At 37.3% G+C, this 25,507-nt stretch overlaps 3 protein-coding genes and 1 long non-coding RNA gene across 5 annotated transcripts in view; 1 reads left to right on the forward strand and 3 right to left on the reverse strand.

The window, feature by feature from the left end:
- LOC116172078 (protein unzipped) overlaps positions 1-8,284 on the forward strand; it is a 45,368-nt gene extending 37,084 nt beyond the window's left edge. Inside the window, exons 2-3 of the mRNA XM_031489194.1 lie at positions 5,954-6,155; positions 6,204-8,284. Coding sequence (XP_031345054.1) covers positions 5,957-6,155; positions 6,204-7,453 — 1,449 coding nt within the window. The 5' untranslated portion in view covers positions 5,954-5,956 and the 3' untranslated portion in view covers positions 7,454-8,284. The remainder of the gene's footprint in view (positions 1-5,953; positions 6,156-6,203) is intronic.
- The window catches only part of LOC116172077 (mitoguardin), a 98,960-nt gene that overhangs the window by 44,589 nt on the left and 28,864 nt on the right, over positions 1-25,507 (reverse strand). The window lies entirely within an intron of this gene.
- LOC116172079 lies at positions 13,104-18,813 on the reverse strand. 2 transcript variants are annotated; one of them, XM_031489196.1, is made up of 4 exons: positions 18,160-18,813; positions 17,737-18,111; positions 13,206-13,639; positions 13,104-13,155 (listed from the first exon to the last, which is right to left on the reverse strand). In XM_031489196.1, the coding sequence occupies exons 2-3, from the start codon at positions 18,100-18,102 to the stop codon at positions 13,211-13,213; spliced, it is 795 nt and encodes a 264-aa protein (XP_031345056.1). In that variant the 5' UTR covers positions 18,103-18,111; positions 18,160-18,813; the 3' UTR covers positions 13,104-13,155; positions 13,206-13,210. The 2 variants fall into 2 exon arrangements, with proteins under 2 accessions (XP_031345056.1, XP_031345055.1); XM_031489195.1 differs by having other exon boundaries at positions 13,149-13,639.
- Positions 21,226-22,677, reverse strand: LOC116172081. Its single transcript, XR_004145579.1, has 3 exons — positions 21,914-22,677; positions 21,702-21,860; positions 21,226-21,648 (listed from the first exon to the last, which is right to left on the reverse strand). It is a non-coding gene; the product is annotated as an uncharacterized LOC116172081 (long non-coding RNA).

Raw genomic sequence — 25,507 nt, forward strand, 5'->3', positions numbered from 1 at the left:
CGGTTTAGTAAAACAAAGTGGTTGTCGGTTTATATTATAACAAAAGCGATACCTATAATTTGCATCTGAATAACAGGGTTGAATTCGGATATCTTTTCCTGGGGGGATATTTGTGAAGGAGGGCACCTCCAACTTAAGAATTCCGTAATTTGGCTTATTTTAGTAATTATAGTAATCTGGCGGGAATTCGTGCATCTCTCAGAGGTTTGAACTCTCCGATTTCAGATCTACCTACTAGAAAGCAGTTTGGGGTGGATACAAAGATATATTTGTGTGTCTGCTGGTCACATTGTGATATAGCTTTGTTAGGTTTGTTTAAATGAAAAGTATGTATACAGAAAGCAAAATACAGAGTGTTTCAAATTTGTGGCTCACTATTGGGATCTCCGTACCGGTGAGAGATACAGTGTTTGCCTCTTCTCGTTAGCTATATTGGATTTTTACAGAATGAGATAGAGGACAAAAAAGAAAAATAACAGAAAATTTCAAAATCAAATGTTTTACAGTAATTTCTCAACAAAACATCCACGGGTAACTAGATCTTGCGGAATTACATTATTTTTTATTTTATTTTCCTCTTTTTGTTCTCTACCTCATCCCGTAAAAATCCAATGTGGCGCCATAGAAATAAGAAAGTAGTAGGCTGCACGGCTGCACCTTTTATATCTAGCGTGTTATGGAAATTCGGATAACAGATTGATTCTCCGGAAAAAAAGTGCCCATAGAAGTTGCAAAGGGTACCGTTCATTTCCGACCGTTTAAGTGAGGGAAAATAAAAACGAAATTTGACATTTTTTCGGTGTTATTTTCAAAGATTTTTGAAAAATTATTTTAGTCATAAAATGGGTCAACGTTGTCTCTATGTAACCTACACTGGGTCTCTCATCGTTAAGGAGATCCCAATGGTGAGCTATAAATTTGAACCACCCTGTACAGACATTAACTGCTGGATTCACGTTCTACCCGTTTATCCACGCGCTTATTTAGGTAAATGTAAAAAAATGTGTTATTTAATTCCGTCCGCATCTTTCTCAGTCATATCTTTCACCGTTTCCGGGATATAGCAATTTTTTCCAAAATATAACTCCCATATTTTAAAAAGTAATGATCCGATTTCAAAAATAATAATAATTCAACGACCACTCCTTCTCCTTCCATTCAAGGTTAAGAAAAGAGTCGCGCCGTCGTAGTGGTTGAAAGTCCGTAAGAGTCGGACCTAAGAGCATGTCTATAATGTTCCAACGAGAAGGAAACCCCAGTTCCCAGACATGCTATGTCAGTAGTAACTTTGCGACTCAACAGGAACATAAATTTGATCAATGAATCAGAAATCCTTCAAGACCTTATAAAGAAATGCAACGTTGAAAAGCAAAATTTGTATGACTCAAAATGATATTCAAAAAAATTAAATCCACTGAATAGATGTATAGATTTGTCGTTCTTCTTTGGAAGCAGAGGAAGTCAGACGCCCTACTTTTTTCTCCAACTTCAAGATGTATTGAAACCCTAGAACAATTTTATGAGTTACAGCCTGCAGAACAAACAAATTGCCAATGGGAAGAATGTACTAGCTCGATTCTAAGCCCACTCCGTCGGTTTTTCTAAATCTGCGGAGGATGGTCGAAAAGGACTTTGTTGTTGGCTAAATATGATCAGTAGAACACGTAAGAATACATTTCTCAATGTTGCCGTCAATAAAATGCTAATTTAAACATTAAACTAAAACATGAAGAATTAAACATGATTAGGGGAATATAAAGTGGATTTCCGTTTAGATTGTTTGGTTCGTGTAATCCTAGTGCAATTATTGCCGAAGAATAATTTATATGAGGAATATAATATGTGAGAAGTACATTGCCAATACCACGTAAGAACATATACCAGTATACTTGTATAGACGACGAAGAGACGCACTTTTGGACGATTCTATGCCAGTAGAACAACCTTTTTGCTTTGCTGACTGGAAAAGAACTAAGTATCAGGATAATTAAATATTTAAAAAAAGCTTATCAGCTATTTTTTCCAGTTTAGATCTTTCGTTCGTGTAATCATGATACAATTGTTTTCAAAGATGGTGTCAAAATGAAATTCAAGATGGCGGTTTCTGAGACATGAATGTCAAATTTCTTTTTTTTTTTAATGGTTGGCATACTAGATCTTTACATGATTAAAGAAATATGATTAAACAAAGAACAATTAAATAATTATTGAACCAGCATTGAATATCAAGTAATCACAACAAAACCGGTTCGTGTGGCGCAGTTCAGTTAAAGCTGGACTGTGGTGCTAAGGGTCTCTGGTTCGAATCCGGGTTAGGGCATGGATATTTGTAAATGTATAGTGGGTTGGGTTGGTAGAGCAGCCTTGGCTGAAGCTCCGCCCACTCAAAAATAAAGGCAAAATAAAAAAAAAATAAACATGACAATACGGTCTGTTTTAAATTAAGTGTACAAACTACTGCTAACTTTCTTAGTTGTCGAGTTAGAAAGACGGTTACAGTACCAAAATTGTGTAGAGAATTTAATAATGTTACATGTAACATAGCTAAAATAGTTCAAATAACCAAGATTTTTCAATTATTTTCATTCCGATATACTTACTGTAGGTATCAGTTATCAGTGCATCACAAAACCTGTGTGTCGTTTGACCTTCAAAACGAAAAGATCATTTTGACCCGATAACAAAAGATCTTTTGGACCCCCCACAGCAAACTTTAGGATCGAGCAACATTCGAGCTATACTCTGTTTTTTAACTAGGAAGACGGATTTAAAAGTTCCCGCAAAAAATCTTAGTTTCTATTGGCTCCCGCTGCGCCCGTTTTACAGCCAGGTAAAGTTGCTATTGACATGATTTAACTGTCAAATTTAATCGTGATTCTCGTCCGTAACTGTTGTACTTATTTTTGAGTTTTTGTGTGTTCTGAGTCCATTTGCATAAATTTTAACAGAAAAAAACAGTTCTTTTAAGAACTAAAGTTGATATTTCGCGTCCTAAGTGTACTGGTATTAGTGATGGATTCAACTCCAAGTACCAGTAAAGCAAGCTTGTCTCCTTTGAAAAAACGTAGTCGCTTAAATTTGGGTCATTTTATCAGTCTTCGAAAAGCAGTTTATTATAAACAAATGTTGTCTGATATTCCGGATATGAATTTTGCTACGCTTGTGTTGAAGATTGCTTCTACCACAGGTAACGTAAATAATGATGTAGGTATATATTTGGTTGTTAAAGTATGACACATTTTAGGAGTTGCACGATCTACAGTATCCTGGATAATTAAAGAATATCGAAGTACTGACATTGTTACCCCTTCGAAACGTCCCGGTGGTCACAAGGCTGTTGCAAATGTGAGCTCTGACGATTGGCGGAATTGTGTTCAACACATTATTAAGGAAGAAAATAAGATGTGTAGATTGGATGGCCTAATGGATACACTTATAGAACCATTAATTATTTCACTCCGATCGGAGGACAGTGCGACAGTTTTAGTGAACTTTCGGAAAATAGTGACTAAATCGCTTATACATAAAGCAGTAACTGCTTTATGTATAATGCTGTTTAATAATATGAGTATATAATTCCATTGTTCTGAATTTGTTCAATAACTTAACATTTGTTGTAAATTGTAATGTGGATTGTGTAGTATTACAACTGATAAAACATTTAAAACTACAATTCAAAATAATGTTTCAAAGGCCAAAAAATGTACCTATTTTTTATAATTTGCTTTTAAAAGTATGATGTATGCATAATATAAAGAAGTTCGTATCAAATAATAACCCAAAAGCATAAATAATGAAATTTATCCAAATGTGAAAGAAAAACACATCACGCAACCCACAATACATGTCTGCATAAAATGACTCTATTATTTTTGTTACTAGATTCTAGTGACATTTTCAGTGTAAATCAGGTTTTTAAATCCGTCTTCCTAGTTAAAAAACAGAGTATAGTACAGTTAAATACATCAAACTATTTCTTAGAATTTGGATCGCCTCCGACTTCCTTTGCCCGCAGAGAAGAAAGACAAATATAATAGCGCTAAAATACTAATCATAGCTTCTGTTGTGACTCATGGTTATTAAAAAGAAAGGTTCTACGGCACTGAATTTATTTTCGTTGGGACCAGAACGGGTGGGTACCATGGATTGAATGCAGGGACCAATTAATTGTTTTAATTAGCATATTTTATTCCATAAACCAAACCGATCTGGTCTATTTAATTATAGGAGAAAAAAATAGCTTCGAATAAATTATAGCAAAAAAATTGATTGAAGTGAATAAGATTGTTGCCACGCATATAGTAATGACACAGAGATTTTTTCAGGAATGACAATGGTCGTTCAAGTTGAACAACTTTTTTAGGTGATCGAAACCTTCGTCACGAGCTGTCAGCATAAGGAGGGAAGGGGTTGCTTCGTCTCTTCCAATTCCATTACGTGCTTGTCTTATTTTTCAAAACTCAAGCTTCCTCAAATTTGAAGCAGGTCGATTTCAGTGGCGTGACTTGAGCACAACATTTATTCCAGATTACTGACATTCCTATGTTAGAATAATCCACAACTACAACATTAAATCAAATCTTGGTCGAGGAATTTGGAAATTGGACCAAGCAAATTTTAAAATGAAATGTTGTTGGTAGGTTGATGTAATTGGCCTTGTTACTCCATCATAATAATAAAGCGCAGTTATGTTTTATTGCACTAGTGACTAGGCCTTTATTTCAAAACTCTCGTAACTATCGCCGATTGCACATTACCTTAAAAGCTATTTCAGCTGATGACAACTTCGTTAAAATAAGCGTGATGTAATTTTTTGCAAAGTGGCAATGTTGAAAAGCGCATTAATTTTGACTGACATTTTGTGTCGGTGAACGCTAACATCAAAATCCGCGTTAAGTACTAAAAAGGATAAACTTTTTTTTAAACGAGGTTTCATGACATGACACCGACAAGAGGTTGGCAAATGTAAAACTTTTACATCTCGAGTAAAACTCCTTGCTTCATTACTCGGGGGAATAGAAGAGCGCGAAAAAAGGTAATTTGGCGAAAATTGGAGCGCCCCTAAATCTAAAGCGAGGTTAAAAATTTCATTCAAGATGCGCACATATGCGAAGTTTTCATTATCGTTTGATCGTCTGCGAAATAATTACATGTTAACGGGAATTTTAATTAAGGATTTAATTAATTTCGTTTGACGGCGAACGAAATTGTTAAAATTGAAAGTGTCTACGCCAAATGCCTAAAATAAGCGCGAAAGCTGTTTCGCAACATTTTTTGCAACTCATTCAAAGTTTGAAGGTGAGGTTTGTTAGGAAACTGATCTTTACAATTTGCGTTTGGATGAATTTCCGAGTTCGTGTCAAGATGCATTGACCTCTACGCAATTTTCGGTTTAAAAAACCTGTTTGGTTCATAAATCTCCACTACCATTTCGTTCCTTTGGTTCACTATGGCACGACGTGTGTCCATTCAATTTTGCCATGGTCATCAAAAGCGACCTATTCCAGATTCGCTCATTCAATTTCCATAAAGTGTCTTTTACAAGTTCCACATGTCATAAATTTTATTTGTTCCGCGCGCCTAGAACGAAGGTAGTTTTCCAAACTGGTTGTGTAAGTATGACATCACGAGCGGGCAATTCAAATATGGGTTAGTTAACGACCATTTCTAGACGTTATTACAAAAAACTGGTTAATTATGCAATCAAAAATTGTGCCGTACGTTTACAACTTCCGAATTGGTGTACGAGCATCTAATTTAATTTGAAACGCCGTTAATTAAAAGGGACGGAGCATTGTCATGTGATCGACCGTATTAAACTCTGTGAAGCTTTGTTTATCGGATTGACGCCGTTAAAGCCACGGAGGGTCAACTTCTACGTAATTATTTGTACGAGAGCAATTAAATCGGCATCTCTCACGCTTGTGATTACTAAACCCGTTCTCTTTTTCAGAACATGGGCAAATCTACGGGGGTATTTTTCGTCCTAACATTTCTCTCGCTACAAATTGTCAACTGTGAACCACCGGTGCTAATATTGGCGCCTAATCTGATTCAAGTGGTAACGTCGAGTACTCTGCAATGGGCAGCGGTGTCACCGCGACACCCTCCTGACTTGCAAGACGCCGTAGTGGGAGCCTACCAAAACATACGAGGTAAACTTCGACTTTAGCGTCAAGCCACTACTAACATCAGCCTTTTAGATGAAAGCGATGAAAACAGCGCATCTGATGGAATTTCAAGCAAACCCGTCTACATATGCCGCGCCAAGCAGAGCGCAATCTGGGTATCCGGCCAACTGCGCCCGAATAATCTTCGCTGCGTCACGTCATTACGAGGCACCGTCGAACAGTTCGATCGCTATGAAGTGCTAATCAACACAGAGGGCTCTGCAAATCTAACTTGGGTCTCGAGAGACAAATACAGCTTAGACCCCCAAGGTGCGGTCACCGGTGGCGACGAACCGTTCCGAAACTTCATAGCACGCCGAAAAGTAGTCAACCATCACAAGGAGGGCTCCCTCACACATCTCCTGGGAACATTTGACCCAAAAGACAATTTGGGAAGGTACACCTTAGTCGATCAGAACAACAAGCAGCTCGAGTTCGAGGACGGCGAAATATTGGTCGAAACAGAACCGGTCGCGTACGAACTTGTACGCATCAAGCTTGACTACAATCGTAAGCGCGTCAATCAGCAGCCTCTAGTGCTCGGACACGAAATACTCAAAAACGAGTATGACGAGTCTGTTGGAGTTGCCCGAGTTGATGCAGTCATGCCCTACAAGTTCAACTACACCTTGTACTGGGGACACGGCCATGGTATGCTAACTGGACTACCACTAGTAGTGCGTTCCCATAACGGCACAAGCACCAACGGCAAGTGGGGGTTACCCGAGTCGATGGAGAAATTGTCCACATATCAAATCGAAGGGTTCCTAGCACCTGGGACCGCCGTAAACGTAACGCTTCGAGGAAATTACGGCGAGTGGGACACCCCCTACACTGCAACCGTCGTTTCGATCTACCAATACGGTGACAAAATGGAAAGGCTAATCAAAGACAGCCAGAGAGAACACACGATGAGAGACGTCATCCCCGAATTTGGCCCAATCTACTTCCTACACAACAACAGCTTCGTACCAACCACTACGACGACCACCACCACGACCACAACAACTCGAACTACCGTTACATTTAAAACCACCACCACCACCGAAGAGGTTATCCCAATAACCCCACCCGAAGTGTACGACCAAGAAATGAACAAGGTCGTAAACGTGGACGACAACAGCTTGGACATGGAAAACAACATCATGATTGCAGATCAGGGCGGGGCGCAATCTTTGAAAAACAAGGACGCCAAAGAATCCGATGGAAACTTCGCGATAACCGCAAGGGGTAGTGCAATCATATCGTTATTGGGCATAATCTGTGCGCTTACGTTTACGTAAAAATTGTGCGGTGCTTTTACGGTTCACTTCGGGGCTTGTAATTAGTGTGTGTGAAGTATGAGATGAGTGTATATATCGCAGCTTAATTATCCAATCTTTTAGGTTAGTAAAAGTTTCCCAAAACCCACGATTAGCATTCCAAGTATGAGTACTGAAAGGAAGTGTGTAAATAACCAGTGTAAATATTATGTTAGAAAGACGAATAAGTGATTAGGAAAAGGTGTACGGAGGGGTTTCTACGTCCAATACTTCGCATTTAAGTATCAAAGCGTATTTTTGCAAATATTTAAAGTGAATCGCGCCACTGGTTACCGTGTGATTTTGAAAGATGAACGTGTACAAAATTCTAGTTTTATTTACGATCGAGGTACTATTAATTTGTTTTGTTTTCCCATTTATTTATGTTCCTTCGTTCTTAGTATAGTATATTACTTTCTACCACTTGTATGTACAAATTTAACGCAAAGAAGATGCAATTTATATTTATAAGTTTTTTGGATAAATAGAATAGCGGTAAAAATTAGGCAGTGTTAAGAGTATATTTTGGTATATGTGCAACGCGTATAGGACTGTGCCTCTAGCAACATGTTACACATCTGAAGAGATTTTGGCTTGACCAATGCAAAATGCTGCTTGCCATACACGATTAGGTATCAAAATGGTAAATCATATCTAACTCAATGCTAACCTGTTTGAACTCCTTGCTCTTTAAATATATTCCACCGAGAATATGTACTCGATAAAAATGTTCTTCGACTGATGTAATGTAAAAAAATCATAAATGTGTATTCATGTAAATGTAGATATACCTATAAAGTTAAAACAAGTAAATTGTGTTTCATTTGCAACCTTCCATGCGATTGGCGAACAAGGTAATGCGGATAATTCTGTGTAGAAAAGTCTCCATATATGTTAATTAATTAGACTATTAATTATTAATGTCTAGGAAAGCAGTTTCAGAGGACAACAGGTTCCATTAAATGAACTTCCTCATACTATTTATGTCCAATAGGCGCCGACATACCCTCATTAGCTCTAGATGCATACATCTTTAAATAGGATGTTGTAATTCCCAGTCTAAAGGGCGACAAAATACGTAAACAATATAACTAAAGAACTCTACAACGATTCTAACCTGAATTCATCTCACAAAAATTTAGTTACTCGTTTTCCGCCTTGAAAAGCACCCACTCGACGTGGAAGCGCTTTGTTACGTAGAGCTCTGAAAATATTTAGCTTTATTTTAGGAATTAACAGGAAAAAGGGTTTCTTCGTACTCGCCGATAATCCAGATTCATATGTTTTCAAGGTGTTCCCTTAGGGCGGCTTAGGGATATTTAAATTAGTTTTGTAGCATCCGACAGCCCTTGGGATGGGGAAAATGACATCGATTTAATATTTTAAGATTTCAATTTCAATAAGCAATTAACCACGTATGTGTTCAATAACACCAGGATAGAAAAGCTGTTTTGACGGCTGAAAGGCCGCACAGCACAGATTAGCAGCGTGCCATCTTGAATTCTTGACCTCCCCGATTGCAGAAAAATTCCAATTAAAAAGATGTTAATTGGATTAGCGAATATTGGGTTTGGGATGCGATCAATTAAGCATAATTAATGATTGATATTTAAATGAGTTGCAGAAATCCGTCCGATTGAGCTTGGCCTTCTCTCAAATCTGTATCCTTTTAGCAATTGAACTCGAAAAACTGGAAACCTAAAAATGCTCCACCTAATGGTTGACAGTTTTTCTCGTCTAATTGCTAGGCACCAGATTTTCATTACCTAAACAACCCAAATTTACTCAGTAAAATACAAACCTCTTGTGCAATTATAAGTGACAAAAATCAACGCCCTTAAAGGAATCCGTATATTATAACTTTAAAGTAAACTGGAAAGTAATGGTAGTGTTCCCTGACCATCCAACCTCGAAGTATTGATTGATCCGATAAGACGATCCAAAATCCTAGATCTCGTATAATGTATGGCATATTTGATTATGAATTTCAAAAACGATCACTCGATCGATGATCCGATACATACGCACAATCACCCGCTTCAGAAATGCGAAGACAGTCCATTCACCTCGAAATATTACGATGATAGAATTTAACATCGCCCGTTTAAATACTTCCACTATTGTCCGTATTCGCCACTATTGTGTAATTCAACTTTATTTAAGGTCGCGCGATTTTAATTTCTTGTGGGTTGAAACTTCTCCTGCGGTTCGTATTCAAAGCAATAGTTTCTGAACCATAAATTATCCTTTATAAATGAAAAAACTTTTAATTGTCGCTTTAAAATTTTGCGCGTTTGTCATGTACTTAATTCGCTTCTTCGCCTTCAATTTGTTTCGCAATTAATCACACTTTCGATTATTGGGGTTGTTCCGTCAAAATATAAAACACCCTGCGACAATTACTGGTTGTTCACTTAACTTCGTTCGCGACTACGCGAATAAATCCACACTACAGTTTAACCGGTGACCATGAATTAATCCCCTATATACAAAAAAAAAGGTTTAGTCGAGTCTAAGACACCACAAAAATACTCCTATAAAAAGGACACTGCATGCTCCCTTTGAGTCGAAAATAAATTAAAAAATGTGAATTATGACTTAAAAAAATAGCGAAAAAACTAAAAATGGTTATTAATTAATGTGCAATCTTTAATTTACATTTTGTACAAAATCAATTCAGGAAATAGATTTGAAAGTTATCTCTCAGACCTCGAAAATATTAAAAAATTATAAAAAACGATGCACCTTTCCGTTTTTTTCGGTTAAAAAAATAATAAAAAGGTTATTAAAATGTGAAACAAATCTGTCCGAAATAGGTATTTGTTGAAATAAAAAAATCGGTGGTTAGGGCTAAAGTATTACAAAAAATATAGTGTTGGTTAAAATACAACAAAAAAAGGAAAGCATCTTCCTGACCCTTTTTGCTAACAACAATAAACAAAGCTGTATTTGGCTTAACATAATGAAAAGTGTGCATCATGTTGTCCCCTTTTGGTCAAAATTAAATCTGAACTATAAGTTTGAAAAACATATTTTAATGTTCTTTAAATGTGTGAAATTTTTCTCTGTTGTAACGAAGCAGCCGTTTTCCGTTAGAAATCACCAGTTTTAGTGATCACTCTGTAGATGAACACCCGGTATCCAGAAACGTTTTAAGTTGGGCGCTTCGTTACGAAGAGTTGGAAATATAAGGTAGAAATGGATTAATTTGTCGAGCCGCCCCGTAGGCCGTATTTAATTTGCCGTTTCCAATCGTTCCCGTAGGAATATTTAAATTTATTATTACAGCCGCCGAAAGCTCTCCTGCCAGGGAAAAAGAGAGAGAATCATTCTTCTTAAGTTTTAGGTCCGTTAATTACCCATTTTTTAATATCTAATGATATACGAGAACCAGCATTAAACCGGCAAGGTCGTGCAGTTTAAGGAAAATATCAACGTGATAACAGATTTCGCCGCTTGACCTCACATTCCAAGGAACAAAAGGGTATTGCTGAACTGTGAATTTGGAGGTTTCATGGATAAGTAACCGTAATTAGTTGAATGGGCTACAGGAAACAGTTTCCGATTAAGTCAAGATTACATCCGTTAGATGCTCCCCTAAAAAACGTGAATTTTGCCACCGGTCTCGTATTTTTAAGACGTAATTAATTAAAGAAGTTTTCATTTTTAAGCGTTATGGCAAGGACACGCTGTCGGCTGGAATAACGGTCGTTTCCTTCATGGCATAATTTTGGATGAATTTTATAAAAAGTAAAGCCGTTGTTTAGAGGGGATCTTTTGGTGTTTTAACCGAATAGTAAGTTTATCTTTCTGCCTTTTGCATCTTCACAAGTTACGTTTCGTAAGTACCGTAATTTTGAGCTTCTCCGTAAATTTATTTTACTTTAATACCGTTTAATTTTTACATTACGTTTACCACACCGTATATAGCTTTTGCCTTTTCTTGCATAGTAGTTTTTACTGCTCCATTTAATTTAAGGGTAAGCTTTCTGTTATTTTTTGATCCATTAATTATAAGAAGGTGTCATTATTTCGCTTTCCTACATTTACTTTGCCGTAGATACTGCTACCGAATCCAATTATTTACTGTTCCCGCTTAAGAAAATTGCTGTGCGCTTTAATTTTGTTTTAGCATTCTCTAGAGCCGCCCACCGCTCTTTGGAATTCTTGGAGCTGCCGTTTGAGTTTAACAGAGGCTTCCGAGACCAATACGCCAAACCATTCCTACCCAGACTTTGACTAGGGGTAAGGTTATAGCATCTCTTGGTGGCGCCCGAGTCGATCGTTCCGCCGTTGTAACCGCTACCGTAGAATTTTTTGAGTTGTAATTCTATTTCTTAATAAAATTTTATTTTTATTAATTTTAAAGCTCGCCGATTACTTGCGAACTTGCTACTTCAAAACAACGTTTTTTAAAAGAATTTCTTTATGGTCCAAATTCTAAAAAGTTTGCTACTACCAATCTACTTTAAATTTGTGATCAGTGGCGTACTTCTGCATGGTCAAGGGGGGCTTACTTTTGTTTTAATAGCAACTGCTACTTTTCATTACATAATCTGAAAGAGTACACTTTATTGGATACAGCAACATAAAACACTTATTATATTACATAATTCAATTTAAGAGAAAAATCTAAATTAAGGAGAATGATTGTGTTAATTAATTTCATTATGTATTCTTTCGTTAGCGAAAACAATTTATTGAATCAAAAACAATTTTAAAAAATCTACATGCTTAAAAATTATTTATAGTGGCGTGCATTTACAGAACTAAAAGGGTCACTTTTTTTGGAAAGCACTATTTTTGGCGAGGTATGATTAAAAAATGATCTTTTTTTAATACAATATATGTCGCCCGCCCGCCGCATAAAATTCGAAGGCGTAGATGTAGTATTCCAGGTACGGGTTATATTAGTCTATAGACCAAATTAAATGATTAATGATATTAACGTTTATTTTATTAACACTTTAATTGCGAAAAAATGTTTGCGTTTGAAGCGGAGTCATCCTATGAGATCATGCCCCTAAATTACAAGAACAAACAATGGAAAGCACAGCATAATTTACGATTTGTATTAATGCACCTGCAGTCTAAAGTCTTTTTTACCCAAATATTTGCATGGTTTATAATTTGTTTCTAAGAAACTGCTATTGAATTAGGGTATGCAAAGTCAAACATAATGAATGAAAGTGCGAAGAAAGAATTAAAGAACAAAAGACAATGTAATTAGGTAATTTATTAAAGAATCAATGCATCTCTATAAATCAGGTAGGTACCAAAAATGCTCGAACACGTTTTGTTTTCTTTGTATGTATTTGTGATGTTATTATAACTGGTAACTGAATATCATCGAGTATCCACTATATTATTTCTAGAGCACTTGCCAAAAAGGTGAATATTGCTTGCCGGTTGACCACGTAGTACTTGCGTACCACACGAGGCCGGAAACCGCCAGCATCTTGTGCGCACCATTACCTTAGTCTAAGAAACCATCATTTTGGCAAGTCGAAATACCTTCCACAAGAAGTTTACCCTGGTGGTGCAAAAGACTGACATCTAGCCCATCAGGCTTGTGTTTATATTTGCAACTATAACCTAAGTAGTGAGTGATGTTAACTTTGCCCGATAAATAAAATTAAAAAAATCGGGATATAAGTGTCCAAATAAAGCATCCATTTGTGCACCTGAAAATTTATAAAAATAAGGCAAATTTATTCATAAAATTAGGAATTACATTCTTTATTTACATTTATTCATTATTAATGAAATCATATCACGTTGCAACTCTAGCGCTGTTTGTAACGGCACTCCGCGTAGTGTAGACGCGATGTATTTGCCGAAGAAGTCGAAGCTGTCCTCTTTGGGAACAGCGGGGTAGTTAGACGCCCTCTCACATCCTTTGTCTACGTTTGCACAACCACAGCCGAGAGGGTCGGTTTGTTTCAATTCGCCAACCTTTTGCTTTTTCCTAGGCGCACCACAATCTACTTCAATAAGGGCGTCGGACGGCATTTCCTCACTGCGATGTGTCGTCGGTACAAGATAGGGCGGTGGTGTAGATGAGAGCTCTTCGTCTTCTCGTTTTACGAAATCGTCTAACTTGGGATCGTCTAGGATAATCACATTTTGGGAAGATGAACTAGGGGACATGCTTTCGTTTTGCCAATTCTGAAATCAGTGAAATGATCATGAGTTTTGGGTTTTTTCGCCCCAGGAAATATTTTCTCCTAAACAAATAGGTATAGTATATTAGTTACGACTTGTCAATTCTTTAATTAAATATGGAGTGGTTCATTAAAAAAAAACTTAAGTTTGATACTTCACCGGTCGTCAGGGACACTTTAGAAACGGTGTAGATTTTTTCAATCTCTTTTATGGAAAAGGAATTATGATCCGAGGGGTTACACCCTGTGCAGCTTTTGAGGTACTTAATAAAGAAAACCTGAGGCGAAGGAGTGGACTACAACAATTCAATTATTTATCCCTTCCACCCCATCTTCCAGAAGCTCTCCAAAAACTTGAAAAGTAGCAAACTCCCACAAATTGAAATGCAAACATCGTGATACCTTCTACACAGCTTGCAATCAGGAGCGCCGGTTCTTTCAATTATACCATTCAGCAACGTCTTTAGCCTGAATAACTTCCATTATGAAATCAAAGTTTTCGTCTGTCTGTCATATGCGACTGTTACCACTTAAGATTTTTAAATTCCATATTCGTCAATCAGTTAGTTGGATGAGATCGGATTACAAACAATTTAATATCGAAGAGCCAAAAATGCATTTTTGCAAATTATCCAACTGTGCCTTTAGGAGACTGTTGCAGAGTATTGTAGGATTAAAGGCACTCAGAGAATGTTAAAGATCGCAAAGTTCTTCATGATTCGGATTTTAAGTACTCATGAAGATTGTTAAGCCCTGAAAGACTCTCAAAAGCTCTCTACAGGCCATTAGATGGATGTGGAGACCATTAAATGCACTTCTAGAGAATACACTTAGAAACTCATGAAGACAGCCAAATGCTCTTTTAAAGACAATAAAAATGTTTAAAGACTCTTAAGGACTAATAACGACTTTCAAAGGCTCTAGAGCTGGAAGAAGACTCCACTCGGTTTAGCCGGAAATGAGAGTACAGACTGACATCATCGAGATTTTGTTCGACTCGGATTCCTGATGCTTCAAAACGTGTATTTGAAAAAGTGGAGGAGGGGGTCATTTTCTACCCCAATCAATGCAGTACCTACGTGCGGGTGGTAAAAACTAAGACAAATACAAAATAAATGAATTTGACACATTTTACGTTTCGATTGTTATTTCTTCACCTACACTACAACGTCTACAACTATCTTCAAACTCAAACAAGATTAGGAAAGAATACTCAACAACTGAACAATTGACGTCAACTAAGTTGCCAATTTAAATGTGTCCGTCGAAATTGCTTTCAAAGATCATTTTTTTGTTACTTTTTTATTGTTTATTTGTTCTTCTATGTTTGCTACTTGGTTTTGTTGTTCTAGTTAGTTAAAATCGTTTTGAACCTGGGGTACACGTCCTTACCTGGAATCCTGAAAGAACTGGAATACTTTTTTTGAATAAATTTGCACCGCATCTCCATAAGAATATCGCACATAAGTTTGTGTGTAAGTTTCAGGGCAAGGGATCAGTGTGTAATATAATAAATGTTAGACAGTTGAGAATTTTGGATGAAGTGTACGAAATTGAGGTGCTCCATCAATTTGGTGCAAATCCAACGGGCGCATAATTGACTAATGTCATCGGGTCGGTTCATACAATTCTTTTCCCTACAAGATACAAGTTTTACAAGAATTGGGCGAAAATTAATGTCTTCAAGAATTGATGAAGATTTTTCCAAAAACTTCTGCTTTAGAGACGAATGTACTTTCTTTTTGAATGGATTTGTGAGCAAAAGCAATTGTAGGATAACGAAAATCCACACTTGTTTCGAGAAGATGAAGATCGCGGCCAATCTACATTTTGTTTTTTATCTCCATCTTTCGGAAGTAATGCGGTGGACGGTCCATAATTTTTATACATTTTTCAATGGCTTGATTTTAAGAGTCTGAACATAGCAATTATCAATCAAATACAGGTATGTAGAAAAACGCTTGGAGGAAGACGAAGAGTGTACATGTACAGAGCTACCGGCGTCGTGTAATTAACAACTTCAGAGACTGGGCTACATGATATGCGGTCGGCGACATCTGGGCGCCATCCTCGAGCGTGTTGTACTAACGTGGTGATTTTTCCTATATTCTTCTACAGTTTTGGTCCGATTGTTTTGTAAGGCCCGCCTTCTAGAGATAGTCGACTTTGGGCACCCAAAAGTCTCTCTTTCTCGTGTCGCCAATAGAAACTGGAGCTATGAGAAGTGTCCCTAAAATTGAGTACTATTTTGTGGACGGTTTTTAGCAAAATCCACCAAAATGTGAATTGCGGATGAATTGGACGTCGGAGGTGGGTACCGACAAAGGGAATGTGGCAGCCTTCTGGACACGTAGACTTTGATAATTTTTTATTTGCACCGTCACCTTAGAAGATTAATTAAATCAATGCCTTGCAAGTGGCGGCGTAGCCTGGCTGTTTCCCGCCGGCCCCATCCACTCCTACGGCCCCTCCTGATATAGCTGATGCTCTTTTAAAGAGGAGTTCCCCAGTACTGGGGTAGGTTTCATACATTTTAAGGTCTTCAATAATGTTCAGTCAACAACAAAAGGTAGTAACAATGTGACCTAAGATTTGTAGGCTACCTTCTCTACAGCTGTTTACTTGAAACAAGTAGAATGGTCGAACTTGAATGTGGATTTACAGTGGTCATGTGACCTTCCTACTTGATTCACTTGAATCTAGCGTCAGGTACTACTTGAACGATCAATAAAATACTTGAAGAAGCCTTTACGCGGGTTTGCTTTATCGAGTAAAGGAACTTGATCAATGTAAACGCCACTTTATACAATCAAAACGTGAAATGTGTTCATTTTGCAATTGTGTTGGATTTTTAAAATTAATTCACGACCAAACCATCCAAATTTGATTTTGTGGGTAATTGTGTCAAGAGAATTTTATGGCCTTTTGCAATGAAAACGCTGTATGTATTAAAGACAAGTAAATTTCGTAAAAATAATGGAATATTTAATAGTGATGCAACGGAAATGTTATAACGGAAGCAGAAACGGAAACAAGACAAACTATTTTTGGCGGAAGCGGAAGCGTAAATACTATTATAAATTTGATAAGAATAGAATCATTTCAAATCCCGATAAGCCAAAAATAGGTACAAATTTACTAAATTATATCACGAGCAAACAATCGCGGCAATAACTATTAAGATAGATACCATTACCCGACTGACCTTTTCCATTTGTTTTTTCGCTTTGTCTAACTTCTCAAACTCTTCAAACTTCGTAGCGTGTAAAGATTTCAGGTGACTTTTCAACGCCGTTGTAGTGCGCCCTTTTCGCGAATACAGTTTGCCACAAACTTGGCATTTAGCTGTCGACTCGTTAATCTCGACGAAATATCCCCAAATCGCACTCGTTTTCGGTTTCATTATTGCAAAGTACAAAAGAACACAACCTCCAACGATAAAACGCACGAATTGTTGCTGTTGCGACGAACTAATGAGATGAACGAAAGTAAACAAAGACAAACAGGCCGGCTCGGTTCACAAACCCCGCCCGCGACAACATCACGCCATCCCGTTCAGTCAATCACAGCGCACAGCGCAACTTGCCATACCTATTTGAAAAAGTCCGGTATACTTCCGTTACAAGCGGAATCGGAGGCGGAAGTGCAGAACTTCCGCTCTGTGCTTGCGGAAGCGAAAATCTGCTGCCCCTATAATGGCGCCGGTCTTTCCTGAACAAAATATGATCACGTGTCGAAGTCGAAGTGTAGGTTATTCTGTCTAAATCGTCCAGAACGATCCATACACTGCGCATGTGAATTTGCTCGATGAATTTAAATTTCCCAGTTGCATTTGATGTTTGGTAATCGAAAATATAATTTGGTAACGTACTAAATTTTTCACAAATCGTAAGTCGCATGACATGCGCAGTGTATGGATCTTTCTGGACAATGTAGACAAACGTACTCCAAGATTCATGTATACAAATAAATATGCTTTTTATGCTTTACAAGTTACAACCCTAGAGCAGTGTATAGATTAAAATACAGGGAATACACTTACTAAATGCAATCGAACCAAAAATAGACTGCTATAATTCTTTAGTAAATTTAAATACTTACCAGATGAGAATGATTTGTCATTCGTGGTTTTACATGAGGTCTCAAAAAAGAATCCATAGTGTCAAACCAAACGACCTTCGGCGTATAAACATCGTCCCCGCTGGACAAACTGTTCTCAATCTTCTTCTGCTCCTGTAGATACGAGCTTCGCAAATTTTTAAACTTCGCAGTAACATGAAAAGAAGTGAAATCCGGTAAGCCCATGGCCGCCGCGATTCTCTTCGCTGCCTCTATACGAACATCGCGCTTTGTGTATCCCTCAAACGTGGGGTCCCACAAGACACGCTCCTGCTTACACAACTTTAAGAATTTTAATGTCTCTTTATCGCTCATTCGCAAAATGGCTGCATTGTTTCGCGTACCCATTTTATGTATCTGAAAACAAAATTGTAGACATAGCTTTTATTAGTACATTGTAAATACTTCTCTTTGCACCTACTGACACTGAAATGTAACACGACTCGTAGAACACTACCAGTTCGTGAGCGGATTCGAGACCGTCGTATTTCACGAAAGGACAGTTCACATGCGTAGTGTACACGAAATCATGACCCACGATCGTGGCCAATGTCAATGCCGCTTACGTAAATGATAACGCGTCTATCAAAATGTATTAATAATTAGCGTTTGCGACATGAATTATTAATCTCCACGTTTATGTCAAAATTGTAAGCGGAAATTATAGAGCGTCCAATACATTTAAGAAACGTTGTAAAAGTGTACTGGTACTTACAATGTCCGAAATCAAGTTTTACTACCCACAGCAAATAAATTGATCTCGCATACAGTTCATTCGTAGTCCTTCACTCAACGTATATTTCTAATCTTTTTTTAGTACCTACCTATTCCAGTGAACGCTGTTGTGACATTTTTTCAGGCGATTGCAAATATGAATGATATTTATCTTGTTTTACCGATTTAATTTTTAGTACCTCCAGATATTTTAATTTATATAAATCGGGATTTAAAAAATTTGCTGTGACAAGCACAGATACCAGTCATACCGATGTCAAATTAGCCCTCCACTTTTGTAATTTTCTGAATATTTTTATTGCAATCATGTGTTGGTGTTTGTTAGTTAAATTTTGACGTTTGTTGGTTGACCGCTATTTAATAATTCAAATTTCAAAATTTGGGGCGTATCGTTATTGAATTATTCAAAATTCAAAAATTTGGCTCCCCCCCAAGTTGTAATACTTCATTTTTTTTAGTTGTAATCGTTTGTTGGTCGTTTGTTTGGGTTTGTTGGGTATTCTTTACCGTTTGTCGGTTGATAGCATCTTCAGAATAAATTTTGGGTGTGAAGTTAGCACCCGACATACACGTTTGTTGTTTGATCGTTATTTAATTATTCAAATATTTGATGTCCATGTCGATGTAACGTTAACGTTTTAACTTTCAAACCACATTCAACCTTTTTATGCAATGGATTCAAACCTCTGAACTTGAATGCACTATTTCGTGCTTTGCGATGCGATGCGTTTATATCACCATATGTCCTAAATTTAATAAATAAAATTGTCAGTTCAAACCCCGTACGGACGTCACTGGTGAAAAGGTGTGTACAAAATTTCATAAAAAACTTACTTTTTTCTTAAAATTGTAACACCCTGTGCTCTAAAACTAAGAGGTTTAAGACAGATGTTGATATAAACTTTTCTCCTTAACATCACCAGAAGATTCACACCCTGTATTAGTGGCACTCAATTAATTAACACCTTGTATAATTGAATGTGTCCAATGTCATCCGAAAATAGGTATGACATTTTTCAGGATCTGCCATCAATTTCACAAACAGGTGATGAAATTCACCAAATACCGTTCACTTCATATTGTTTTTGAGTTATCGTAAAAAAACCAACATTTTGAACCGTCCTGTCACGTTGATCTCTCCACAGGTCACATTTGTTGATCGATTTGAACCGATCGAACCCAGGATCGAACATCATTTTTTCGCAAATGTATTCCGATTGATGCCATTTGTTTTCGATTTATGTTCGATATCGTTAATAGTTTTTTCGGAAAAAATAAAAGTGAAGTGATGTTTTTTTTTCGAAAAAAAAGTAATATCTTCGTAACCTGTGGAGGTATAGGGCCCACGTTCGGTCCACTGGTAGAGAACGTCGGGTCCACGCGTACCTAGGCTTCAAATTCGGGGCATTTGTACTATCTCCCTGACTAGAGTCGTTCGTACCCTCAACGTCACTGAAGCCATCCCACACGCGAGATGAAGATAAGGATGCTGGCAGGGGAGGTGGTTCTAATCGTAACCATGTCCGACCAGGATACCCCCAACATGGACACGTCTACTGTATAAGTTTGGTCCAAATGGGACAACTAGTGTTTGAGTTATCTCAAAAATAATAATATTTTGAGCCGTCAAATCATATTTCACCCTCCACAGGTCACATTCGACCGATTCGAACCGACCGATTGTCATTCTTTCGCAAATCTATTCCGATTGATACCGTTTGTTTTCGATTTTCGAAATCGTTAATGGTTTTTTGGAAAAAATTGCAACTGCTATTCACACAAAACCCTTCTCCGCGTCATTACTCGCTGAAGTATTTGATACTATCACCAAGTACTGCGCCGACGGGCTCGCGCTCGGCCCTTCTGCACTCACAGTCGCGCCCGCCTAGTCTTCGGGGCCTCTCTTCGCGTCGCACCCTCGAGAGCCACCCAACTGAAGCACGACGCTTAAGTGCCATCCATTTTTAGGGCTGGTAACTTCGGAAGGTGAGTTGTTACACATTCCTTAGCGAATTCCAACTTCCATGGTTAAGGTTCTGTTGTCCTGTAATTTTAGAAGATCAGGATATGGGGCTAATGGATAGTGAATTGACTAAATTTGGATTGAAATGGACAACAAATATTGAAGAAATTTCGATTTTGGAGGAAGAATCAGAGTGGTGGAAGTGCTGGATTAAATTTGCGGAAACAACACCAAAAAAACGGTGCTTAAGAGATTTTAGTCTAAATAATATCATAACATAGTCTATCATAAGTATACTAACCGTAGAAGCAAAGGTTCGTGTAAAGGCACGTATTCATATAGCGAACGAATTCGTTCGAATGGATTTATTCGGATAATGTGCACGTACAAACAAGCGACCGAATATGTTAGCATTGTCTAGGGCGGCACACGAAAGAAAATTCGCGAAGAATCGTTCGGTGTATTTTCTAGTGTATCTTGCTTTAAAGAAAACCGGAAAATTCCGATTATTTACGAAAATATGCCAGGAAAACCGAAATTTGCCGATTTCATATTTATTTTTTTCTGATGTGAACAGATACAACAAAAAAAAACACTTTCTCATTGCCACGTTTGGAGCTCTATAAGACACGTTAAGAGATTTTCAATTCAACGATTCGTTTCGGAGAAATCATCAGCACCTTTATTTTTTTATATGGTCCGTAAAAAAGTACATACTGTATATAGTAGCAGTTTTTATTACGAATACAACGCAGTACGGCACACAAAAAAAAAACAAAAATTGGACACTGCTGTTTTCAACAGGATGGTGCACTTGCCCATTTTCCGGGAAATTTCCCGATTGGTATTCTCGTACGATTATGCCGTTGTGCAAGAGTGCACGGTCAAGTTGAAACCAACAGTTATCGGTACAATCGTGCATGCGGAAATGAGTCAAACTCCCATTTCCAGCTAAACGGCTGAACCGATTGGAACCAAATTTGGTGAATTTTAAAACATGTCTGCGCGGGCCATTCGAAGTTCGTCCGCAGGTCAACGACCCTCAAAAAAGAATCTATATTCTCGAACCACGGTACCTTTGGGGTATAGCTGTTACAGTCCTCGTCCACTCTTCTCCGTTCTCTGAAATACGAGGTCCGAAAATTTGGCCAGTACCTTTATGGGCTTCCCGCAATTTTGATGCCTCCATTCGAGCACTGTGCTTGGCAAAAGAATGAGCAATTGCTAAAATTGGTTAGACAACACTTACCATTCATTTATCGTTGGTGATTTTAATCGTGGGCCTCAAAAGAGAATCGAACGACCTTCGGAGTAGATCGTCCCAGCACGAGAAACTGTTCGAATCTTCTTTATTTTAACGTTTTTCATCGCTGAGGAAGGAATTGTTTCGAGTACCCTTTTTGTGAACCTGAAAAACAAAGTTTAGCTTAGATATATCTCAAATCAGCACATTGTAAATACCTCCTCTGGTAGCTACCCACACTGGAATGGAATGAAACACCGTAGCAGATTTGCGGCCGTCGTATTTCACGAAAGGAAAGTTCACATGCGTAGTATACACGAAATCATGACCCACAATCGTCGCAAATATCAACACCTCTTAAGCTGGACGCACACATGCAACAGAACATCGTCGCGTAACAAATCTGGACGCCAGCGCCACATCGCAAAATAAAGGTAAGACCTTAACCAGTTTTTTGTGCATAGATTTGGCCTGTCAGTAGGTTCCAAAATGGCAGACGAGTCTGCTACCTCAATCACGCGAGCCGCAGTTAAGGTAACCACAGAAAAGTGGTCACATCGACTGCAGAGCGCGGTTAAAATACGAAAGATTTTTCAAAAAATTAAAAATGTCTAAATCATATGAACCTTTTAAATTTTTTTTTTAAATCTTGGAAATTTTTTGGGTCACTTGTCTTTTTTTAATGTCATCCCTAGTGTGATATTTTTACAGAGAGAATTTAATATGCTTATCTTTTTAGTTTAAAATATACAGGGTGTTCTATTTAAATAATGAGGTTAGGTCCGGTTACTTTCTTAGCTGATATCGTATAACACTTATTTTGAAAACGGAAGATTATTCTGCAAGTACTTTTGTAATAAACATTTTCCCATGAAATTGCCAATTTTTTATTTTCCTGAGCGAATGTTTTTAATTTTAAGTTTAACCCAAACAGAGCACATGACAGGCACATATTATTTTTGATAGCACTAAAAATTACGAACATGCCTTATACCTAAATGTAGAAAATTGGACACCCTGTACATTGTAATTATTTAGGCATATAATTTTTGAATAGTTTTCCCTCGAGTTTGCCTCTTAGTATAAGTGATTCGAAAGGGACCACTTTCTATTAGATGATTTATGATCATAGGTATAGAACTCGGTATAGAACTTGCTCCATTGAAACATTCTCCTTCTTAAAAATGTCTGTAGATTTAGGGCGTTGTCCCACGATGCCGCGACACGATGTAGCAACGATGTACTTACAGAAAAACGAACAGGAATTTAATGCAAAATTAAGTAGATGCACTGATGTCTGTCGAGTTCCTTAGCAGCAACAAATATTCTGATTTCTTTGATTTCTTGCAATAAAAGGATACATCCAACATTCCCTTTTTTTTAGATTTTCAACGTAGGCACCCTTTGTAGTGTCGTCACCCACGCAGTGATAATTTTGCGGGAGACCGGAGATGCAAAACGCCCGAAAGATAGATTCCGAGAGTGACACTGGCGAAATTTCACCCGCGCGGTAAATGTAATTCAGATCTCCAACTATAATTTTTAAAAAGCACTCTCTGCCATTTTTTACCACAGTTGCGTGTGAGTACTATACGTATTTAGAATCAATAGTATCGATTCCATCGTTTAAAATATTTTTGCTATTTAGCGGAATTTAATTGTATTTAACGAGGTATTAATGAGATTTAACTGTATTTAATGGAATTTATACATAATTAATGGGATTGAGACCCACTTGCACCAAAAAAATTAAGCCTTGCTTAAATTTAAGTCGAACTTAAAATCTATGGCAATGATTATTAAGACAATTATTAATTATTAATTACAATGGTATTTAAGTTATGCTTAACTTTAAGGGATACTTAATTTTGACGGTGCAATTGGCCCTTAATGTATTTATTGGATTTAAATGTATTTATTAAATATATTTAATTCTCGGGTACACCCATTTAAGGAGTGTCCCGCCCCTCGAATATTCCGTAGTTCGTAATTCGGAACATAACTTTGACGCGTAAGGTAAACCAGGTGTCAAATTCTTGACAGAATAGCTTCCTAGCTGAAACCAAAAATTGTTTTGTTAGCTTTTATTAAAAGGACCTACCATCTAAATTTCGTTAAAATTGTTCCATAAATAAGAAAGTTGCATTTCTGCGCATGCGCAACACGATTTTTGCGCATGCATTTTGTTTGCTTTTATTAGAGGGACCTACCATCCAATTTTCGTTAAAATTGCTCCATAAATAAGAAAGTTGGATGTTGCACATGCGCAACTCGATTTTTTGCGCATGCATTTTGTTTTCTTTTATTAGGAGGACCTACCATCCAAATTTCGTTTTAATTGTTCCATAAATAAGAAAATTGCATTTCTGCGCATGCGCAACACGATTTTTGCGCATGAATTTTGTTTGCTTTTATTAAAGGGACTTACCATAGAAATTTCGTTTAAATTGCTTCAGAAACAAGATCGTTGCGTTTTGCACATATGCAACACAATTTTTTGACTTTGACAATTTTTTTCTCCGTTTTTTGATAATATAACCCGGCCCAATTTTTTGTAGGTTGTACACAGGAAAATAAGGTCTTCCAAATAATAGAATAAAAATTTTAGGTTGCTATTTGAAAAAAAAAGTTCGATGCCGTTACGGCGCTCCAAAATTTTTTTTCAAAAATCCGGCCCGTTATTTTTCTGTTCGGTATGCCTAAAACATATATACAAAATTTCAACAAAATCCGTCGAGCCGTTTTCTCAGAAAATTGCCAACACGTACGTACGTACGTACGTACATACAGACGGAAAAAAATTTTATTCTTTAAAAGTTGCTTAAAATGGTCTAAAACGTCGACATTTGATGAAATTTTGAAATGTTCAAAAAACGGCTATCGCAATAGCTACCTAGCACATGCTAGGAAGCTAAAAATAGAAATGTTCATGCTGCTATCAACAAGAACACTGTGGGTGTACGTGGCCTGAAGGGGTGTCCACAGGGAGAGGTATTATTCCCACTATTGTGGTATCTCGTTTGGGATTTCTTACTGTAGGACTGTAGACAAAGCTGATAACAGGGTTTCAATCTATAGGTTATGCTGATGCTGACGACATAATCGTCATAGTGTGGAGTAAAGTCTGTTTTTTAGTACGACTTTTCCAACTTCTTAAAAAAGTCGCGCAAAAAAATCTCGACAAAACGAATTGCTTCAATCACAAGCATATTTTTCGGAGTTGCGTTAATTACCTGACTAAAAAATAACGGGGTTATTCTATAAAATTGATATGTCCGTTTGAGCCGTCATATCACCACATTTTTATAAATACAACGGCACAGTTTGACTTTTGCTGGCCTACGAATACTGAAATACTGAAATCAGTATTTGTAATTTGTAAAATCATAATCCATTAACCGTCATCTGTCAATGTTTAAATAATAAACACGAAATACAGACTAAATAGGTAAACCGAAAGCACGAACACGAGTTTATTTGTAAGAGCATTACTACAGCCACTAATTTAGTTCCCAGCAAATGAACGTTGTGGAATAAATCACGTCGTCATAATCATAATTATTCCGCCAACGTACCTACATGACATGATTGCGGTTTCCACTCTAAAAGGAAAAACCAAAGCTATCCGTCGATGGGTATCGAAATGAAAATATTTTGCATTTTAAAAGACACAAATCGAATGTTAGAAAAAAGGTTGCTTCCTTTGTCCTGCAAAAACCTCAAAAAAGGGCGTATGCAAATATTGTGAATCTGAGGTTTCCTATTCAATTTGTAGATATGTAATTCGTTTGATTGTTTTACTTTTTCTCGTA

Source organism: Photinus pyralis, unplaced genomic scaffold, assembly GCF_008802855.1.
Source record: "Photinus pyralis isolate 1611_PpyrPB1 unplaced genomic scaffold, Ppyr1.3 Ppyr1.4_LG5, whole genome shotgun sequence".
In the NCBI taxonomy this organism is placed as follows: domain Eukaryota; kingdom Metazoa; phylum Arthropoda; class Insecta; order Coleoptera; family Lampyridae; genus Photinus; species Photinus pyralis.

Bases quoted from the DNA above. Each gene is read 5' to 3' on its own strand.
- LOC116172079 (XM_031489196.1), bottom strand. From the start codon at position 18,102: ATGGGTACGCGAAACAATGCAGCCATTTTGCGAATGAGCGATAAAGAG. The intron at 13,640-17,736 runs GTAAGTATTTAA...CACTGATTTCAG, and splicing joins TGACAAATCATTCTCATCTG to AATTGGCAAAACGAAAGCAT.